This window comes from Poecilia reticulata, chromosome 14 (genome assembly GCF_904066995.2).
Source record: "Poecilia reticulata chromosome 14, P_reticulata-male-v2, whole genome shotgun sequence".
Classification (NCBI taxonomy): domain Eukaryota; kingdom Metazoa; phylum Chordata; class Actinopteri; order Cyprinodontiformes; family Poeciliidae; genus Poecilia; species Poecilia reticulata.
This window is the reverse complement of record NC_088843.1, coordinates 15449137-15472550: the sequence shown is the minus strand read 5'-3', so window position 1 is coordinate 15472550 and position 23414 is coordinate 15449137. Positions and strand designations below refer to the sequence as shown.

The 23414-nt window shown below is 38.9% G+C and overlaps 1 protein-coding gene across 1 annotated transcript in view; it reads right to left on the bottom strand.

Moving 5' to 3' along the window:
• abr (ABR activator of RhoGEF and GTPase) overlaps window positions 1-22633 on the bottom strand; it is a 136497-nt gene extending 113864 nt beyond the window's left edge. Inside the window, exon 1 of the mRNA XM_008428046.3 lies at window positions 21406-22633. Coding sequence (XP_008426268.1) covers window positions 21406-22198 — 793 coding nt within the window. The 5' untranslated portion in view covers window positions 22199-22633. The remainder of the gene's footprint in view (window positions 1-21405) is intronic.
• Window positions 22634-23414: the final 781 nt, after the last annotated feature.

The window sequence follows — 23414 nt, the reverse complement described above, 5'->3', positions numbered from 1 at the left end:
GTTTGAAAATATGATAGCGGTGTCATTACAGAGTGAAATATTTCACCACTATATCAGGACTTCCACAGAATTCACCTTTTTTCATGATTAGGACACGTTTTTGTTTTTTGTTGTTATTGAAACAAAGTGGGTTCACAGCTTCACCTTGGGACATTAATGCTCCGTCAAAGGTGACTGCCATATCCAAATTTGTCGATACCTCACAAGGTGCTTTACCATGAAATTTCTGCTACACTCTTTTCTTTCTTTACTTTTAAAGAAAAATAATAAACTGGTTACAAATAATTACTTCAGACAGAAACAGCGAAATCAAATGGTGGCATTATAAATACCTTTTTTACTTAGTATCATGCATCACAGTGCAATGCAAGCTCAAGGTCACAGCCTTTTACGGCACAAAAAATAACCAGGTGTTTTCCATCAGACAACCTCTCCTTTAGTCAGTAAGAAAAACAGAGAGATGAACTGAGCAGTTCATGTCATGTTTTGACTGAGTCTCATCTTCTGTTCCCGTGGCAACTCTCTGTGCCCCACTCATCAACACAGACACACATAAAGGATCCACGACTCATGTACTGCACTACTTCTTCCTGAACGGAGAAATACCTGCATTAGAGCCAAAGTAGTAGCTATAATATTTATGTGCATCCTTTGGAAAAGCTAAAATTATTAACAAGAAATTCAGGGCGTCATGTTCTCAGAAAAAGACCTCACGTCACCCCTTTTAATAGTTTTGAGGTTTATGAACCTCAAAGCTATAGAGAAGGGCAATCGGGGACAGGCATCATGCCAGTGGCAACAAAGCCTGACATGAACCTTTTCCCCTCAACCCTCTGTTGGGCCTGCTCCCCCCTACCTCCCTCCTCTCTAACCGGCAGGGGGGCGGAGGGAAAGTCTGGAGGGTTTAGAAGCAGAAAAACTTCAATTAGGACACAAAGGATGACAGGAGGAACCCCAAAAACCACTCACCCCCTCCTTTCTCCTCAATCTTTGGAGGCAGTGGGGCCTGAGTACTCCTTTGTTTCACTACAGCCCTCATATGTGCCAGCTGATGAAAACATGCACAGGGTCACCATAAGGATGATGAAAGAGTTTCATCCTTATCTCTGGTTTGTAGCATTTATTGTGGGATTATTAATTAATATAAATCTGCTATTAGGATGCATGGACATAAAGAGGTTCACACAGAGCGAGCAGACGGAGATGAAGAAGGCTGGTGAGTGGCTCTTCATCAAAAATAGATTGATGATCCAGACGTATGGCTCCTTTGTCCTAAATCTGGGACAAAAAGACGTGTTTCCCACGTGCGCGTCTCATTTAGGGTTTAAACACAAAGCTGCCGGTTTCATCCTCTAGAACACATCATCATTCAAGGGCACCAGCCAAACAAAGACCTGACACACAAACAAACCAGGCTGCAGTTAGCCTTCCTGGAGCGTCCCAAACCCACATTGATCAAAAATTAATAAGCAGTCAAGCTGTGCAGTAAAAGAGGGCCATTATGAAGTGTCTCTACAAGAGTTTGCTCCCCCCACCTTGAACTCCTCGCATCGCACACCGCCAACACAATTGGCTCAGGTACTGTGGAGAGCGGCTGAAGTGTTTGTCTGGTTTCAGATGTGGAGGGGGTGGGGGGGCTAGCAGCAGCAGCATAGGGTTTTAAAACAGCAACGCACGAGTTCATTCAGCAGAAAGGTCAGCATTCAGCGATGGTCCGTCACACACTGTGTGTGGGCGCGCTGGCATTAAGGCAGAGGAGCTGGGAGGGATAAGATAAGTGGACTGATACGATCTTGACTTTAAGCTGTTCTTGGTTTTCATTTAGAGATAGGCTGTCACATTTTCTCAATGTCTCCGCAGTGGAATTGATTTGTTTTGAAGGACGGACAGGGCTTTCTTCTGGATTAGCATGATGCGTCACGCTACAGGTCTAAACATTGTCAACGTGATCGAGTCTGGGTTTTCCACTTAAAATCTCTTTTTTTTTCCTGCACCATTTACAAGAATATTCACAATGAAACAGACTCATGTGATTATTTGTCCTTCTGTGTCACATGACCTATCTGCTACGCTTCGATATCCAGAGAGCAGCTGAAACACTGGTCAATAAATTTTACAACGTTCAAAATCAATTGCTCAGGTTATGAAGACCAACTTTTTCTGCAAGTTTTATATGGACTGAAATACATCACAAGCCAAGCTATCAACAAGTCATATCAAAACAGAATTATTAGAATGCCAACGTTAGCTTAGCACTTCACCAAAAAGTTCAGAATAAAAACAGCAGAAGCAAGATTTGAGACAACTCAACAATGTCCCTGTTGGTTTAGTCACATATGCCTTCAGAAACAAATGAAAAAACATGTGCAGGTTTTAGGTGATGCATTGTTACAACATAAATCAACACAAGAAAGTATCTGCTGCAGTCTGTCAGAAAAGACATACTGCAGCTTCCAAAAAGTCATTGGTCAACGAGTTAAGTTACAATACTATTACGTACAACAACTGGAACATGATGAGTCACTTTTTAATTGACCCAGATGTGTATCGGTTAACAAAATAAATAAATGAGAAGTCTGCAACTTCAGGTGAAAAATAAGCATGCCTTGGTTACCGTATAAGCATGATACTCCAAAACTATTGGCCTCTAAATATAGGTTGAGGTTTCACAGAAGACAATCATTTTGATCTCAGCTGATCTCATTAAAATAAGGTGTTAATCTCTTTCTGTCCATTAAAGGAATGTCACGACACTGACCTACAAGAGAAATTGGGTTCAACAACAACAAAAAAAGCTTTCAATGAATATAAGTAGCTGTTTCCATTAGTTCATTACACTGACTTTAGGAGAAAAAAGATACAACTGCACTTTGACATCTAAACTAAAATATCTCTGGTTGCTATTGTGACATTTCTAGAGATAAATAAAGATTTCCTGTCAAGAGGCCTGAAGGAAGTCTGTGTGATCGCTACCAGCCGACTGACACTGTGTGGGGAGGTATGTGTGTAATTAGGCTGCGCGGCGTTCCTCTAGCCAATCAGACAGCCACCCACCACTCCTACCGCCAGGATCTACCCAGATACCCTTACCCCACAAACCCCACCCACATCCACTGCTTTTTGCCCTCTTCGACGTGTCAACCCCAGATAAAGGCCTGAGGGAAGATTGGGTGATGGGTGGATTGGAAACGGGGGGTTGCTCATCTCTCAGGAGATGTGCTGGGGAAAACTCTGCTGCCCCCCTCTTCATCATCTCTCGGTTTGAAACTGGAATATTGAGAATAAAACCGACCAGCAATAAAAAAATAAAAAAGACTGGTTTGCAGCTAATAAATACTTGATCCTGCTTCATCCACCTAAACACACACACAACATTTCAAGCATTAGAGGTTGTGTGTGTGGATGTTAGAGTATGTGGGTCAGCGTACGCAGAAAGTAGACAGCTGTGTTTCCACGTGAATGGCTTCTAAAGAAGCACCGGTGTGAAACAGAAAACTGATTTAGAACCAAAAAAATTTGACATGAAGGATGCGTTTTCAAAATAATCCACGCTTCTGTCACCAATAATTAATGCGCTAACGGTAATGCTAGCTGTAATGTGTTGTTTCAAGAAGTGTGACAATCACAGATGAGATGTTTTCGCACAAGTCCCTTTGTGTAGGAGGCTGTTGGATGGGGGGGGGCAGGGACAAGCAATGAGCATGCATTATTTAAAAGCCTGGAGTGCACCATTCATAAAATATCTGCATGTTAAATGGGAATCCCTGACTTCATCTACGGTACTGTTCTATTGATTGTGATGTCCTGCTAATTATCGGTTCTTTAAGTAAAGAAGTGGGTAATACATTCTTTTACAGTCACCTCTTCACTTTATCCGCTTCAGGGAAGTAGATGTCAGATACTGACAGTATAATTTATCAAATGGCTACATAACTGATTTCTTTACTTACTCATTTCTATCAACTGGAAATAAACTGCCTACACAGGAAAAATACAAGATTGTAAATTGTTGTTTATGACAGCATTGATCCCCCAAATCCATCCATTTCATCTGAACTGGATCCCCCTCCTTGAAGCCGTCATCACCCTACTATGTGGCATAACTTAGTCTCCCACGGTGCCGTATCTGTGTTTGCTTTTCTATATTAATTCAGTCTCTGATATTTGATAAGTTAAAGTTCCCCTCAGAACTCAGTCTGTTTGTGTAAAGGAAAGAGAGAGAGACGGGACAAAGGGGTTCAAAATAATCTGTGTGTGAGTAAAAGACAGGGAGACATGAAGCCATAGAGAGAGTATTCATCGTCCGCCAGCTGAATTTACTTTGATCTATTGAGGTCAATATAGAAATCGTCTGAATCACGCTGCGATTGGACAGACACCAGATAACAAGCGCTGCCCCCACATCACACACACACACGAATCCTGTTGTACACACAGTCTCATATGGTGTTTATGCTGATTACTCATCTTTCTGTTTTTCTCCATTTCACAACATGCATTCACACAGAAAAATGCTCCAATAAAATTCTGTTCTGTTCGCATTTGGTTACTGCAATAAGCTAAAATGTCATTGTTAAGTTTTAAGTTTTGCAATAAATCAATTTTAAAAAAAGTTGAAATGAGAAATACAGCAGGTACTGCTTCCTAAGCAAAGAACTACTGCCCTCTAGTGTCCGTATTGTGTTGCAGTAGCACTGGAGGTGCAAGGAAAGATTTGAGTCTGTGATTATAAACACTGCAAATAAAAAGATTAAAATTAGGGAAGAGATTTTAAGAAAACTAATTTATTGGATGATATAGTAATGAGGAGATGTATTACAGATATATAGGACAAAATACAATATATGGGACATAGTAGTTTTATTACACTTTATAATAGATTGGAGGTTTGAATGGAGGTACGATAATAATGTTCAAAGAGGAGTACAAATACAGCTGATGAAATTTAGGTAATTTAATGATAACAGAAAAAGGCAATTTTCTGCTTAATCAGTCCTGACCACTGGCCAGCTAACCAAAACTGATTATTTCTGTACGCACATTGCTCAGTGTTACCAAATGTTGCTGAAAATAACCACCTTTCAAGCAGAAGTTGCTACTGAGTGAATAAGACTCAAACTTTGTGATTTTCGCCACACATTTTAAAGTTAATATTCTATTTCTCTGGATTGTGTAATTTCAAACACTATAGGGACTAATTGTCTGAAGGATTTGTTAGGAAATAAATGTCCAAATAAACAACTTTTTACAGAGTGTGTAAATAAGTTTTATATTGACGAAGGCAGCCATATAGGATTTTGAGGTCGAGATTTTTTCTTTCTTACTTGTAATTGTTACTACCAATAAAAATGGCACATTTCTTCCCTTAATCATCCTGTGTAAAGAATGTTTTTATGTTTTCATTATGACGCATCAATCAACTGGCAAAGTCCAAGTCCTGTTGTTCAACAGATTTACATCCGTCACTATGAGGTCAACTCAGGAAATGCCCAGTACAGCTTACGCAACTGAGTTTGGAGATTTACAGACTCAGTAGTTTATGCCATATTTTAGCTTATGTCCCCCACCCCTCACAGTCCAAAACAATGTTTTCACATATCTGTTCATTTTTGGCAACATATAAGCATTGTATGACAACTTTTTTCAAATTAGGATTAAATAAATATTTTATATGTCCACAAGAGGGAGTTCTACCCATTGCTTAAGCATAAAGACCAGAGTCTCCTGAAGTTAGTGTGAGCTTCACTTGTTCTACTGAGGGTCTCATGTTGCAGATAAAACAGTCCTCTGGTTATGTGGTTTCAAAGCTAGTTGCTGTTTTATCTGCATCTGTGTGGCTTTAATGCTGCTCACTTGGAACACTTCCGGAGTCCGGTGCCACCAGAAACGAAAAACAGCACACACTCATACACACACGCACACACACACCGACACCTGAGAGGGGTTTGGTGCAAAAGGAGAGTAAAAGCTGCTTTGTTAAAGCAGCTTTTACTTGTTAAAGCTGGTTTTCAGTTTGCTTACTCTCCCTAAACCATAAAGTTCTGTAAAATAGACGTAAATTTCACCATCATTTCAAACATAATCTCCCACCAGGGTTTAAGACATGAGCAATATCACTCTCTGCCCAGCAGAACCATATGTTATGGCTAGAAAGGTGCTACAAGGCAAAGAGGTAAATTAAGTTAAAAGATGGTTCTAAAGTAAGATACTTATGTTTTGGAGACGCAGGGGGGTTCTGGACTATGCATGGACCAAAGAGAGTCCATCACACTGTGATGATGTTGAGTAAAAACCTCATGGTATTATAGCAGTAACATAATCACTTTCAATTATACTACTACTGATGCTACATTGTTACATTTTCAAATTCTAGATTGTTAAGTTGCTCATATTCAAATTAGCTTAGCACCAATAAAACAGCTGCTTTAGTTGCCAAACCTCGACATCCAACAATTTTCTCCGAAGAAAAAACATGAAACAGCTGAAATTATTTTCGATGTGAAAAGCCTAGCAGTAACAAGTGGGGGTGGGACAGTTTGAGAATATTCCAAATACTCCTGTTGTAAGCAAGCCTGGCCATTGCAGTCTTTTGCAATTCCTCTCAATTCTCATCTTCCTTTAGGTCTCCATCTGGGATTTCTCCCATTGAAATGGATTTGTCCAATATAATTTTTATTTTGGCCAATCAGCATACAGAAGAAGCTGTGAATGATTACGTCAAATAGAGCATCTGAAGTTTCTTCTTAAAAGGCTTTTAAACTCTGGGAACAGTTCACAGACACACTTTTAACTTGGTTTATTATTCTAATGCCCTTTATTGAACAGCAAATGGCTTGAGATGAAGAGTCAAACACAAGGAGGAGTCTAGCCTCTGTAGACAGGACGCATGATTAACCAACAGAATTAACATGAAGGTGAGTTCTTTCCCATGAACTGTGATTTTATGGCAAACAAGCTTACTGCTAACTTTAAAATCAACAACCTTTGTAGAAAAAAGCTGGAACTATAAATAATAAAACTATAGTGAAATGCACATTTTAAAAGCAAGTTGTGTCTCAGTTCTGGAATAACAGAGAGTTTACTTGCCCTAGGTCCACTTAGCGGCTATTGTTTCCATTAGCAATTGTGGACACAGACACTTGACGCCCACAGCAGGTTCTCAGGTGACCTGAAACACAATCAGCTGCTTCCGCATCTCTTCCATGCACTTTCACAAGCAGGAAGGCTTTTTGCAAAAAATAATTTACTGGAACCCCTGAAATGGAGAATTTGATTTCCACTTGCAATCCAATTCTTTCTCCAAACATTCACATTTCCTCCAACTAAGATGGGGAAGTGAAAGTGGTAAGCGTAGCAAAGGATGTCTTAAAGATTAAGAACCAGAGGAAACAGAGAATGCTTTCATGTTCTCAACACAGGTGTTTCAACAGAAAAGGCAAATGTGTCAGCGATTCCCTGGTGTAACGGTGACAACAGAAACAGCTCAGTTGAAAAAGGTCACAGAAGGGACACAGTGACAAAGTCTGAGGGAACACTTTGTCTTGTAAGACACAGAAGGACTGTCACTGATTTAAGTAGAACAATAAAAATCCGAACATTTCTTTCAGTTACATGTATCAAATCTAAAAAGGCACAGAAGCTCAGGTAATCTTCTTAAGGTCCAAGATATTTAGTTGGGTTTTTTAATGCCTGAATGTAGCAGTTGTTTGATACAATAACACTGTCGATATGAGGATTCACACACCAGCAGGGACAATGAAAGCCTGACCAAGAGTGTGTTCACGACTTTCCCTGTCATCTCACTCATCTCTAGATTTTGCAGTAGAGTAAAAATGAATAACATCCTCTCAATAACAAACAGATGACTAAATGGTGAATTGTCCTTAATTTTTTGCTACTTATTCAGGGTTTTTTTTTTTCAAGCTCCTAGGCAGGAAATTTGCCTTAGTTGTAGTCAATCACAGAACTTGATTTGCTACTTTGCTGAAGCATAGCCAACTAATTACTTGCACTCGGTTACATTTGTGGGAGGATAAAACTAACTTTTAAATATACTTACTTTAGCAATTTCCTTAGATGGCTACTTCTTTTACTTATTAAAGCAGGGTTACTCTTTGTACTCTACCCCAAGCATTGGGTAGAGTACAATCTTTGGGTACTCTACCAACCTCTGAACATTGGTTGAAAAACCATGTCTCTGTGAGGAAACAGTTGGTTTGTTTGGGTATTAAAACTTTTGCTGTCCTAACATGAGACAGATAATCTCTAAAAAATAATCGATCTCCTCCCTGTTCTGCATAATTGCTCCACTCAGTCAGAAACAACCACTCAGAACTAGCAGTAATCAGCTAGCCGCCATGCTATCAGGAAGGTTTCATTCAGTAACTCTGGATTGTTTATTGTAATGTAACCTGCATTTGCCTTTGAATTTTAAGTTTTATACTTGAATTTTTTGGCAATGTTGAGAGGTTTTATTTAGACTCTTTGCATTATTTAGCCTCTTCAGAGCCTTCATATGTTTTCAGTCTGTTAAAGATAGTATTATTGATAGCAGTACAATTTGCAGAATGCCTGTTTTGCTTTTTTTCTTGGAAAAAGTTATTAAAAACAAGTTTTTGTCTAAATTAAGGTGAATTTATGGTTCCTTTTTCCACATAATGTAACCGGTAGTGCTTATGATTAAAAAAATTATAATTATGTGATCGGTATCGGTGGTCGGCTCTCATGGGTGATCGGAATCGGCAGGAAAAAACCTGATCGGCACATCTCTAATTGCAATCCAATTCCTCAGTCAAAACATACTTTCATGTAATTCTCTATGACTACAGCAAAAAATACACTGCAGCAGTTTGTTAGGAGGACCAGCACAGACTAGATTATCTGGATTCCACTGTCGCTAATTGTTAGCTATCATATGAGCGGAGACTATGCATGACGACCAATCATAAATCAGGTGAAGGAAGGTCTGAAGTTTATCAACGTCATCAACAGTGTTTGCGTAAGTTTTGTCATTCATGCCTGTCTTCGTCATGGTTTGAGAGCAGAATCAGAGTGACAGCTTCTGAATCCATGTTGAAAAATGTCAAAAGTTACGTGTCCGCCATAGTGTTTGCTTATGCTGATTCAAAATGTCTTTGTTATGACAACTTGACATTAACCAATAAATCATTACTGTTTAAACTTTACCTTTAATAACATAAAGTTACCCAATTTTTAAAGTGCAATCAGTAATAATTTTATAACAAATTTATATCAGTAATGATTTATTGGTTAATGTCAAGTTGTCATAACAAAGACATTTTGAATAATGTAAATTTTGTATTAAAATTTACCGAATGACGCTTTATGACAACAGTCATAAATATTCATGAAGGCTTATTCATGTTCATGACAGGTGTTGTGTCATGTTTATGACAGTGTCATGTCAGTCTTATTCACCCCCCTTCAAAAAGTGTTACCGTTGAGACAAAGGCAGGAACTTTATCTCTGTCTTTATTTATATCTAGTTTGGTAATAGCTCAGTCAGTCGACATAGGGTTTAAATGCGTCAACACGCTGGTTCTTTACCCTGTTCGAAACAGAGTTAAATCTAAACTCCAATCTGCTAAATAATCCACCACAGAATCCTTTGTTACTTAACAATAACCATATGAGCCAACTACGAGGAAAATATACATTTTATATATATTATAGTCATACATTTTATATATATTACAGTTATTGGTCTTCCCACATCGTGCTTCGGCACATCTGATGTGCTAATTTTATTACTACATCAACTACTAGTGCTAATCATGTTCATAGAGAGATACAATCAGGCTATGAATGTTTTAGACGCCAGCTATTTTCATTAAGCTCATCAAACGATTAGCCACAAACTGGGTGAGCAATTTGCATTCGTATTTAAAAATCTGGCATGGTATAAATCCGAACTCAAATAATAGTTTAATCTATCACAAATTTATGAATGGCAATATTGCTGCACACAACATGCATGTGACTAAGAACGGTTTCCCCCAACAAACATGCAAAGCCCAGTGGTTGGGTGCTAATGTAGTCATTCATCCGGGGGCCAAAGTGTCCTGGAGTTAAAACATGTTTAAAGTCGGCAGGAAATTTGAAAATATAATTTGATAATTATGTATCATTTAAAGATTGAAGATTAAAACCTGAACACCAACTATAAAGTCTTAAAAAATGCAAACTTAAAAAAAAAAAACACTTAAATAAATAAACAATTCTTAGCCTGGTGGGGGTAAAGCATGGTGGCCCGCCAGGCTTATAATATACTGGGGGAAACCCTGACGAAGAATTGTCTTAACTGGAAATAAGTACCATTTTATTAAGCACCATGTGATGAGGCTCTATGTCGTAATATAAGTGCTAACATTGATTGTCAATGCGATATTGAAAGTTTTAGAAGGCAAATAGTTTAGTGTGTTTTGATCAGAAGGTTAAAACACACACACACACACACACCGTGACACGGCATCCCATGACAGAAACTCATTAAAAAAAGAGAGACTTTTAGCTACTTTTCACTCCTAATGTTGCATTACTACTTCCAAATGAGCAGTAATACTGAAACAAAAGTGGATCCTCAGAATTTAAATATGGATGAAGTGTAAACAGCTGCATCACCTAAAGAAGTAACAGGGAGTAGCAAACTGATGAAGACTTCACTTCACAGTCAGCCAGAGAACAATGAAGGGCTCTGTGGACCCTCATGCAGCATGCACTCTCCTGCACACCCGCCTCACTCACCACAAATGCACAGTAGGGTTTCCATGGCAGCCAAAGCCAACCCTGACCGAGCTAAAGGCAGCCTCCGACTGCAGTATCACTTTTTTGTTCTCTTCATAAATGTTGCTTTTTTTTTGTTTTTTTGTTGTTTTTGTTTAAATGTGGTTTCTCATTATTAGGGGGAAAGGGGGAGGTGGTACGCTAATCGGTTAACTGACAGGAAAACCACATGTTTTTCGTATACTCCTGAATCTAGCAGCTGCTCACCTCTTGCTATTTTGTATGGCACGTTCATGCACAAAAACTTCAAGTTACTATGATTCATCCTGAAGCGAAGAAAAGGGGAGAGAACTTGAGGGTGGAGGAGTGAAAATTAGATCACCTCAGTCCTGCTTACAGGAAAATGAGAAGGGCAAAAAAAAGGAATTACGCTGTGTGTGTGTATAAGAGGAGTAGCTTCCAGCTCCTCTTTCTAGCTTGTCTGTGACTATTACAAACTCATGGGAGGTCCACGCCTTTGTTGATTTTAGAAACAAAAGGTCAGCATGTCAGAGTCCCATAAATAAGGAACTTAAGGGAAAATCAGGTGCAGATAACAAAGCACATGGTCTGGATTAAAGTTACTACTTCAACAAGAAAAAAATTATTTTTAAAATAATTACTTTCTGTATAATGTTTTATACATCAAAAAGAGAGCTCAGTATTAATTGCAGTTTTCTTAGGGGAAACTGCAATTAATACTGAAAGTAAATCTTCAAACAATGTAACGGATTTCTGAGACATGTGAGCCACCGCCGTGCAATGCACAGCTCCCTGAATACTTGCACTCCTAGTCACAGTTTCAACACTTGATGACTGTGGCTGATGTCGTCAGCAGGTTGCAGAAACGTATTGCGTCACAGGACTTTCTACGAGGTGATCTTAAGTCAAATCTGAAACCGAACGGAGGGGATTCCTCCTATGATACAAGTACACAAAGGTCACCTGGTCAAGTTCCGTTCGCCAGAGCTGAAAAATCCCACAGTGTTTGTAAGGTAGGGGCCCCCAAGATATGGCAAGGGATGCATCAGTCAGAGCTCAAAATACCAAAGAAGACAAACCACATTTATGGGATTTTCTAATCAGTCTCTCCAGTAAGACTGAGAATCCGCCATGTTGTTTGTGTTAGTCCTGTCTGCATCCCATTGCTGCCATCCTGGAGAGAGAGATACTTTGTGTCTTGTATTCTTTATGTAGGGAGTTGCCTAAAACAACTATCCTCTTAATTAACTGTGGCTGGCCCTCTAGATCCTCAAGGAGAACAAAAACTGATTTTTTGTCAATTTTTCCAGGGTTTGATGACCCCTGAATAGAGAAAAAAATGACATCTTCAACTACGCAGGTGGGATTGTCTACGTTGATCAATGAGTAGGTGAGGTCTACTCTTTCTACGTTTTTCTTTATACTTTCTGTTCCCTATTCCTTAAACAGATATCAGGGTAAGAAAACTTTTCCAGAAGGAGTTTTGGGAACAGTTTGGAAATTCTCAAGTGCTCATAAAGCTCTTAGTGCATTCATTAATTATTCTGGTCAAATCCCTTTTGATTATGATCAGTACTAGACGCCAACTGTTATTTGTGGTTTATCTTTGTGTTTCTCTGATTATGAGTTATGTTTCACATCAGCAAATCCCTGTAGAGATAGATTAGTTTGGTTAATAAAGAGTTTGACTTTGATTCAACAAATGGCTCCAGGTGATTTTTTTTTCTTGTAGCCTATGCATAACTTGCTCTAACCTCCAATTGAATAAATTACCATTCTAAGAAGGGTTGAACTTCTGAACTTTACAAATGTACAATGATTGATTGGGAAAGGAAAAGAAAACCCAACAGATGACTAATAAAACTACTCACTTAATGGTGAAATAGTGTGAAAGCTTGGCATTGATTGCCTCTTGCTTTCTTGTGATCGAAGGTGTACCTTAGGGATGAGTGCCGAGGTCGTTATTATTATTCACCTTAGATATGAATAATCTTGATCAAGGAGTATCAAACACCAATTTTCATTTTCATCCCGATTGTTTTCAAACTCTAAATTAAATTCTTTCAACTTTTCTCCCTATTGCTCCTCTTCATGGTTTAAAGATTGAGTCCGTTTCTAATTTTTCAAATTCCAATGGCTCGTTAAAACTATTAACAACTACAGTAAAACCCACTGGCTAATCAAAATGTACAGTAGCGTCAAGTAAAGCAGAAGAAGTAAACACTACATGTGAAAATAAATGTTGCATAATACTGGAACATTCAGTACACGGTAGTGCTGAAGATTTCAGATTCAGATACAGTTTTAATTTCCATTTGGATGCTTTGGGCAATTCTGTAGTAGATGCCTCACAACCAGCAGTGCCTGACCGTGTATTTCACACCTCCAACACAGAGGTATTAGTAGAAACATTCAGCACCCATCTCATCCTCAGTGCTGCAACTCACACACACACATTCTGCCCATCTCCCGTCTCCAACCATGCCGACTCATCACCAAGGCAACACGAAGACAAGATGGACAAAAAATAGTCTATTAGCCCTGAGGACTGAAAAATGGGAATGCTGCAGAGGTTTGGAGCAATAGCAGGTCAGAACTGCGTAGTTCTGATTAGTTTTTTGAGAAACACAACATATTATATAGAAAACAAAATACTGGAATTTCTTGTAGAGTCAAATAGTCCACAAATAGTTTTTTAGATGAGATGGGCAGCGTTCTACTGCACGGTTTAAAAGAAATCTTTTTCAGACAATAATTCACAGTTAAGAAACTCTAATGGAGTTTGTAAATTTAAAAGTATTGCTCATATTGTCACTTCAGCTGATTGAATGATTTTTGCTTTGTTGCTTCCATAGAAGTACTAGTAAACCTTGCATTCATGTTTCAAAAACTTGGCTGGACGTAATGAGTTCTGGTTAGCTGGATGGCTGAACAAACTCATTGGTGTGGTGATGTAATCATTTAAAAATATTTAGGGAATGTTTCATTTTTTGAGCAGAGTTTTTGTTTGTAAAGCTCTGAATTTATGTAGCGATAATAAAAACTAAAAATAAAATTTTAAATCTATATTGCACATCCCAATGATTTTGTTGATAAAGTACACGGAACATTTTTAAAGAAAATTCCGCTGTGTTCAATTTTCCTTCAGCTTTGGACCAGATCTGAAGAATTGCACCGACTACGCTGCAGTTAGAAAGTTTTGCTAACCCCTGATGATAATATCAAGCCGATGCATTTGTCACATACCATATAAACCTGCGGTTGTACAAAACTATATTTGCCTCGTGTTTAATGAAATACAAACATCACAGCTGCCAACAGTTTTTATTTAATCAGAGATGACGACTCAAGTTTCGCACTCAAGTACCAAAAATAGGAGACTTCAGATTCGAATTAGACTTGAGCCTGGAAGACTCGAGACTCGTATCTTAATGGTTTTTATCTGATTTAATGAAGAGTAAAAGGAAGTTGGCATATGAGCCACAGACTGCACCTGCTGTGTGGTTTTATTGTGAAAGGATGAATTTGATAATTAGCCCGTGATGTTGGTGGATTATGAGATTTCTGTTTATGTTACGTGAAGCTTCACAACAGTGAGCACAGGATAATTTCAGAATAAAATAAAATAATTTCACCTGACATTCTCTCACTGCCAAACTAACTGCAGCTTTATACACATTCACCTGAAAATAGCAATATTTAAAAATCTTTACCATTTAGAATTGAGAGCAAAGATTTTTTTAAACAGTTTCCAAATATTAAAAATTCTAATAATGTGAAGACGGGGATAAACAAGTGTTAATTTAGACATTATAATAATGATAATAAAAGGTTGATGAATTCTAAAATTCAATTTTAGCCAATTTTAAACTATTATTCGTGAAACATAAATGCATATTTATATCTCTAGCTGAGTAAATATTTGTTTGATCAATTTTTCTATTATAAAGCAACCTTTCGTTGATTTAAAATGGTAAATTACATGTTAAAATACACAAGTAACAACCTAATATTCATCTGGTAATTTAGGACCAATAATACAAGTGAAAGAAAATATTTATTTCCATCATTACAGACTTGGAACATGTCTGAATTAGGGTGGAAAACTTGAGTCTTGACTTGGGTTTTTAAAAAGAAAGTTACTTGTGAACTTCTACGCATCTAGCATGTTGAGTACATTTTAGTTGCACAGTAACAATAAATCTTGATGCTGTATTCCAAGTCACAGTTCAAACTCAGGTGCCATTCTTGATGTATTTCCCGCTGGGAACTCTTATAATCTAATTTCCTATGACAAATCCAACCCAGTCACTGTTTCCCATTACGTGTACGTGCTGCACTGAGTAGCCAAACACACACTCACACAGAAGCTAATGTAAACCCACTTTAGCTCATCAGCAGTCTAACAACAGAGACGAGCCAAACTATTCTGTCTGGCTGGATTGTTTTTTTGTTGGTTTTTTTTTCTAAACAGTCTGTCTGCCTAACAGTAAAGCGATCACACTACAATAAATCACAGCGTAACTCCACTTAAATAAAACCAACAACAAGCCAGAGCTTTTTATTTAGGACTAAACAGTCAATGATCAAACCAAGCCAATGTTGTCAGTTTTTATGTAGTCCAAAGAGCGCAGTTTCCCCCTCCGCACATGTTATTCAAGACGGGCCTGGACCTGCCCTGAGAGAGCCAACCCAGAGAGAAACGGGAAGGTGCCTCATACTCAACACCCACTCTCGCAGGAAAAAGGGAGTGACACAAACAGTTTTTCCTAACTAACCATTTCTGTTATTGAAGAATTCAAAAACATAACTTTAAAAGGTTCAGAAGGTTACTGCGATAACAGCAATACTTCTGGAATAAAGTGTATATGCAGTCTGTGAATTTGTAATTTGGGATTAATAAACCATTTTCAGACAAGGGGATTGGGACGATAATTTTAATTCTTTATCAAGAAAAAAAAAAAAGGAAATAATAGGTTAAAAACTGTACATACGCCAGGTTATAAACAACAGAATACTGGACAAAGAATCGGTGCAAACGTGATAAATTCAAGTATGTTTTATTTAGGGCACTACTTCCTGTGAGGCGAAATTAATGACATTCCCACAGATATAGTTTTCATTAATAAACCGGTCCTTTCTACAGTCAAACAAATGTGGCTGCTATGTTTAAAATCTCCTTTTAACAGGTTTCAGCTTGCTGCGCTGATGGAGAAATAAAGGACTTCTCAGCTTTGCACTAATGATAGTTTGATTGTGCTTTTTTATGCATGAGATGAAATGTATTAAAAACTTAGAGCATCAACTGAAAACAGACCACAAAATTTTCTGCTTTTGGAACTTTTTTAAATGTAAAAATAGACATACAACCAACACAGTACAGTTTCTACTAATCTACTGTACATTTTTCATAATTGTCCTCTCATCACTTAACTTCAGTTTTGCTGAGCCTCTTTGCTTGTTTCAAATGCCGACGGAGCATGTAATTCAAAATCCCAATAAAGTTGTTCTCATTCAGCAATGAGCAGATGTATGGACAAAAATCTATGTATGGAGGTGCCCAACCTTTCAGCTGTGTGTAAAAAAAAAACCCCAAAGTTATTATTTTTGGATCTAAAGAGGAAGAGTCGGCACAAAGCTTCACTTATTAGAGTTAGATCAGGGCTGTGGAGATGGGCTCACACCTGAACCTTCAGAGTCACATAAAGACAATGACAAAGTCAGCTGATCCTGTTCTCACTAAAACTAGAAAAATGCAGCACATCACCCCAGTTCTAAAGTCCTTACAATAGTTGGTTTTTAAACCACTGAATGGTTTAGTACAAAATACCTCAAAGATCTGTGGTCATATAAACCCTTCAGACCACTCAGGTTTCCTGGTTCCATGTCTATTCTGAATCCCAAGAGTCAGAACCAAACATGGAGAAGCAGCATTCAGTTTTCATGCTCCTCTAATCTGGAACAAACTTCCAGAAAACTGCAAAAATGCTGAAAAGAAGAGTTCCTTTAAATCTAGGCTAAACCCCATTTGTTTAGTGTCGTTTTTGTCTTTCCCACTTACAGTCATACCAACTGAAACATTTCAGTATGTAGTCCAACTTTCATTTCCTTTCTATGTCAGAGCACTGTGGTTTTTTTTTTTGCTTCAAACATCTTGTAACTTAAATGTGTTATAGAAATAACCTCTGCTTGTCTTGAAAGGTAGGAGTCTTTTTCCTCTTGAGCCACTCTGTCACATAAAGCACACTGAAAGTTTGTGACTGCAACGTGACAACGTGTGTAAAGTTCAAAAGGGCATGAATTGAATACTTTGCAAGAAACACCAAGTCGTAAAATGTGAATGCTGTATTTCCTAAAACAAAGTCAGACATCAGAGTGTCAGAGGTCTCTGCATGGGTGAAGTGAGGAGCTGTGGGTAACTTTCAGAGCCGAGAGATACTGAACTGAGCAGTGTGTGATAGGTAAAAGGAACAGGAAACAGCCCCATCAGCAGAGCCATCCTGCTGTCGGAATGACTTGACAATGCAAAAGTCGGTAACTAAGCAAATCCACCAGTTTTACTGTGACAGTCCTCTCTCGCAGACAACAAGAGTCCGTTTTGGTTTGGTACTGATCAGCCGCGGTTCTCCTTGGAGTCCTCAATGTGACTGCACTTAACAGAAAATAGCTGAACAGGAAACAGAGTCTGGCTATGGAGCAATTTAGCAAAAACAGTGAATTTGAGATAAAGTGAATCAGTTTCTGTGAAAACTGATTCAGAGGGACCACAGGCGGAGGCTAAAGCAATCGCCTCAGACTCACATGACCTTATGCTTGATCTCTTCCTAAAGCCTGGCTTTTTGAGTGTGTGTGTGTGTGTGTGCGCGCGCGCGCGCCAATATAAATGTAGTACCCAAGGTAAAATTAAATAAATAAGAACAGACAACTCTTATTTGGGATTACAAGAGTCAATCTGAGGGCATTATGCGTTAGGAATTCTTGGGTTTCCATCCCACACACCCTCTATTGTTCGCGGTCAAAGCTAAAGTCCTTCCACTGATTATCCTGGCCGTCGCAGCAAAGCGTCAGTATCCTGTGGGATAACAATGATGGAGCAGATTAGGAGACTAACAGTAATTGCTTTTCCTTACCTTTCCACATGTTTACAGTAAAATACAATCCCCAATCAGCTCTAGGGGTAGAGAAAACGGTTCGCTGTGATTGGAAATCACTGCGACGCTTTCCTTTCTTTGTCTCTGTTTGGACAGTTTCACGTTGGAGAAGCAAAGCCAGAACTTTGTCGCATAATGACTTTGTTTTGCATCTGCGGGAACACACCATCTGACATTCTTTCAGAAAATCCAAAGTTCTATTTTGGCGTCACGTTGCTTCCTGTCTGTTGCAACAGTGGAGTTGCTACCACATTTGTGCGGCAGCCGTTTTCGTTCCACATAGAACCTTCTGGATATATTGTAATCAGGAGGGCGATCAAAATTCAAAAAATTAAGAGATAAGCTTACCATAATGCTCCGTTAATAAAGATTATGTACTACAGCACATGTTTTATCTGCTCAGAAAGTCTCCCTCAGTCTAGTCTCATGTTCACGTTAGTCACTTAATGTTGACTCATGAGATCGCAGACGATCTTGGTCAATTTCGCCACACTTTTAAGGAAGTATCAGATTTATGCAGTGGGATTTGTCTGAATCTTGTGGTCTGACTTTTTTCCTCAGACTAGCCATCTTTAGACAGAACCAGTCTCTTTTTCACTGGATATTTTATATAGCTGTGCATTACAGGGAAAAAAACCTGGTAAGATATCATTGATTTTTGAGATGCCTGGCACCAGCTTTTATTTAGATGCACACAAGAAGCTCTGGAAAACGTTTATGTGAGCCGGTTTGTATCAGATTAGAACACAGCATTGCATCTGCAGCAAGAACTGTTCTGCACATGCAGATAGATCTTAATCGGATCAGACACAACAGGTTGGCGGGCTGGCGCCCATTCACCACCAGTCCAGGGTAACATATGGATGCCAGTGGGTTGTATTCCTCAGCTGGAGGTGCAACGGCGCCCACAGAAACCACCAAATGATAAACATTATGTGTTATTTTGGTGCAACTTTGCAAAATTAGGAATCTAAAGGTGTTTAGCCTTTTCATATTTTGGCACACTACACGCACAAACTTTAATGTATTTTAAGATTTTGTGTGATGGACCACCACAACACGGCAAAACACAAAATATTTCCATGTACTTCTGTCTAGTTTCTATCTTAGTACACTTGAAGTAAGAGAAAACCAACCTAGAAGTTACATTTCGGCAAAATTTAGGATCTTGTTTTAAGTCAAGAATTCATTAATATTGATTTAATATTAATTTCACATGCAGATTTTTTCACTTATAACAAGATATTCTTTCCCATGTCAGTGAAATAATCTGCTACTGGAATTAGTTTGTTTTGATCAATATTAAAGAATTATTGACTTAAAATAAGATCCTATGTTTAGCTAAACATTTGCTGAAAGTTTGCCGTCTTATTTTAAGTGTACTAAGAAAGTACTAGGCAAAAATACTTAGTAACGCTTTGTGTTTCTGCAGTGAAAGTAGTGCATATTTGTGAAATAGAATAAATGATGTATCACTTTGCTTTTTCTACTCAGCACATGTGTAATAATAGTATGTAGAACCACCATTTGATTCAATTCCAGTTGAGGTTTCCATCTACCAAAATTTGCGCATCTAGCAAATGAAGATTTATCTGAAGGATCAGTCAGACGAGCTGGAGTGGATCTGCAAACATAAATTTAAGTCTCACAAACTGGACTATAGCCTGTACTTTGACTAAGCCATGCTAACACATAAATATGTGTTTGTTTAAACCATCTCATTGTAGCTCTGGCTGTTTGTCTGGGTTGTTTTTTCCTGCTGAAAGGTGAATCTCCTCCCCATGCCTCAAATCTTGTGCTCTTCACTTCATAACTACCCCCATTTTGTGTTGGTCTAAATCACATTCATGTTTGTGAATTTAACCTGAAGAAATGTGGAAATGTTCAAGGACAGGACTTCTTTTTTTTTTTTTGCAAAGAACTAGCTGTTAATTAATGAATGTGGTATTTTTCTCAGCCAGCATTATTAGCTTGAGGGAGGATTTCCGGTCAGTCTAGCGTGAATGCACTGTATGCCCGTCTAGGCTAGTAATACTAGAGTTCTGCACAGCTCACAGCACCTCACACACTCTGCAGCCAACGTTCACACTCGTTCTGCATGTGGCAGTTTTGTGGGGTGTTTAATGTAGAGCCGCATTGACAGGATGTTACATCAATCAGCACCCACCTGACTGTGCACCAGGAAGCTGAAGGGCTTTGACTCATCGGAAACGCACCGTTAATACACAGCTAGATAGACACTTGAATATGACAGTTTTTTTTTTTCTTTTTAAACTTCAGAAACACTGCCACTTTCACACATTTCCCAAAAGAATTGAAAAAAAATTACCAGAGCAGCTTCCAACTTGTTGTAAACACAGGATCACAGTGTGTGACAGACTACTTTAGCTTTGGTTTAAGGTAATTAAGTCTGGCAAAAAAAAAAAAAAAAAACGCAAAAAAGAAAGTCCTGGAGAGGATAGTGAGGGGAGCTGCTATTTTCCTCAAGATGTTAAAATTCACTTTATATAACTGCATCTGTTTTATATGTCTTTCACCCATTTTTGGGGGTCAATTTAATATATTTTTTAACCAATTCTAGATAACACCTCACGTTCTTGGAAACTATTTGCTTTACATCGTCGTCATCATCATCATGTCCATTCAAAATATGGAAGAAGGCTACTCATGCCAAAAAAAAATAAAAATAGCAAAAACCAGAAAACAAACTCATCCATCAGCTGACTTCCTGTCTAAAAAGAGGTACAAGGCTGTGTGTGTCACAGCTGGGAATATGATGATGGGAGGAAAGAGTGACACGGTGGTGGCCTTGTGAAAACTCTTCATAACCGCTGACCTTTTTTCCATTTTGTCACATCACAATGATGAGATTCAGTGCATTTCATTAGACCACCACAAAGCCGCCATTTTTTTTCACCAAGAAATAAAAATCTGATAAGTGTGGCATGCATTTGTGTGCCATCAATTTATGCACCTCCACTATGCCTCCTGGCTGCCGCTGCCGCTCTCCTTGTCCAGTCTTATCAGTTTAGGTGGACAACCAGGTATTGAAAGCTTTGAGGTCTTCACATGTCTATTTTTGGATGATTAAAACAATAAATTAAAGCTGCATTAAACTTCTCCTGGTTGTCTAGTGATCACATTCAGACACATCAGAGGAGTCGGTGTATGGATACAAATCCAGGCCACACTTTTCAGATGTTTGATTAACTAAGAAAAAGTTTTTCCACTTCCAAATAATGCAACATTTATCACATTTTTTAAAAAGTGAAGTACATAATATAGTAAAATGAGAAATGAGGAAAACCTCAAGGGGTGTGAATGGAGTTTTTTTTTCGAGGCAGCATTTATATTAAGATGATAAGAGCAGGATGCAATAACTATAAGATATATTTCAATGTGAACACTAAACAATAAATCTGTGACTGCACTGATTTTAATACTCTTTTGCTGAAGCATCAAATCATTGGAAGCATGAAAGATGGATTACCTGCAGAGGAGGAGTCGTCATGGTCGGAGCTCAGGTAGCCATCACTCCTTCTGTCAGGTGTGCTGCAGCCGGAGCCGCGGGAGGCTCTGCGGTGAACATGCGGGAAGGACGGAGACAGCCTGCCGTCATCGGAGTCAAAGTCCCTGCTGTGGCGGAAAGGCCGCAGATTGTCCCTGCAGATGACCGGCGTCCGCTGGTTGTCCTTGCCAACGCTCTTCGGCGTCAACAAGTTATTCCGGACGAAATTCTCGTTCAGCTCCGCATCCTCGTATTCTCGGTCGCTGTCCTCCTCCTCGTTGTCATTGGCGGCCTTGTCCCCCCTCCTGGGTTTCTGCGGCGGGACGGGGATGGGGACGTACTTACCTGTCTTGCCGATGAACCTGGTGCGTTCTCGGCCGAAGGAGCTGGGCGTGTTGGCCGCCGCGCTGAGCTTCAAGCCCCCGGAGTCGGACACCTTGGTCCTCCCTCCGCCGCCGCCGCCACCTTCATCTTCTCGCCGCAGCGGCTTTCTAACATTCCTCATCTTAGGAACGGCGAACGTTTCTGCGTTGAAGTTTTCATCTTTTCCTTCGAACCTCTCCGGGTCGTTCCTCTTCTGCTGGGCCACTGTGGTCTGCAGGTATATCACCTTGAATTTCTCCTCCGCGAGAGCCTTCTGGAGCTTCTTCAGGTTGGCTTTACATGATTCCAGCTCCGACTCGATGTCCTCCACGGAGCTCAAGTCCATTCGGGGGACAGCTGCGTCGGGGAACTCGTTCCTCCAGTGTTTAGCGAATTCCTCCTGCTCCCACATTGTGATGTTCAGGCAGCCGTCAGAGAGAGGAATGCTGGAGCTAACTGTCTTCGCCGTCAGTTAGCGGTAAATCTGTCGCATACACCCACCTTCCTCTGGACACCTCGTTTTATTTAAAGAAACAAAAATTATTTACTGGCGCTGGTAACTTGACTCCTTTCAGACCCTCTTCATCCCTCCGCAGACTGCAGTCAGGCTGAAGACGTGTCGGCTCAGAGATGCGGTTAACAAGTTTGTCACTGTGCTGAAAAGTTTCGAGACTTCCTGTTTCCAGCCGTGGTGCCTTCAAGTACTGCTGGGACATACTTAATCTTTCGCATCTAAATGCCGCAATTTTCTACTGTAACTGTGATTTCCGGAGTTTTAATGACGGAAGGAGAAGCATACACGTTTGTTTAAAAAAAAATCTAGATAAGCGCTTTATCTCCTCTGTTCATGTTGGTCCCGTTAATTTCTTCCTCATCTTCTGGTTGTTGTTTTTTTATGCAGATGATTCCCTTTATTTATATTTTAGTAATCAAAATTCTGATTATTATCACTATTTTACTATATGTAAATTTTTTTTATATTTGCATTATTATTTGCATCGCTGTTATAATGATAATAATCACATTATCATCCTGTTGTTATATAAACTTGTCATCCTGTTTGTTAAAAATTATACATTTTAATCTTTTAACCGCACAGTGTGTATATAGCAAAATAAGTACAAAATTCCGTCACTATTTGAATGCAACATTAGTTGCTTTTGAAGTGGATTGGGGTATTTTTAGTCAACCTTTAACTGTCTGTGTTCACTTCATCAAGAAAGCTTGCTACCAAAGTTAAAGGGAGGACTGGAAAAAGGCAAATCCTTCAGCTTGAAGGCCTCATAGCATTAAGTATATCTACAGTTCTTGTTCCTTTTTGAAATTCTTTGTTTAATGTTATGTTTTTTTTTTAGTTTCCCAAATCATTATTAAGTAACAAAATTAATAATGGTAGTGGATATTTAGGATTTATATTTTAGTATAAATAAAAAATAAAAAAACACTTTCACTTAAAAATAAATAAATGCTGTATTTTGACTGTCAATGTTTGTTTTATTTTGCGCTGCAGTTTATTGTCATTCTGCTACTGTTCAATGGATTAATTATCAATTAGCTCTTTCTCTCGCTTCCTTTGTCAGTGTGTGGATCAGAAGCTGAACAGTTTGGCAACCACTTGTGTACTGGAA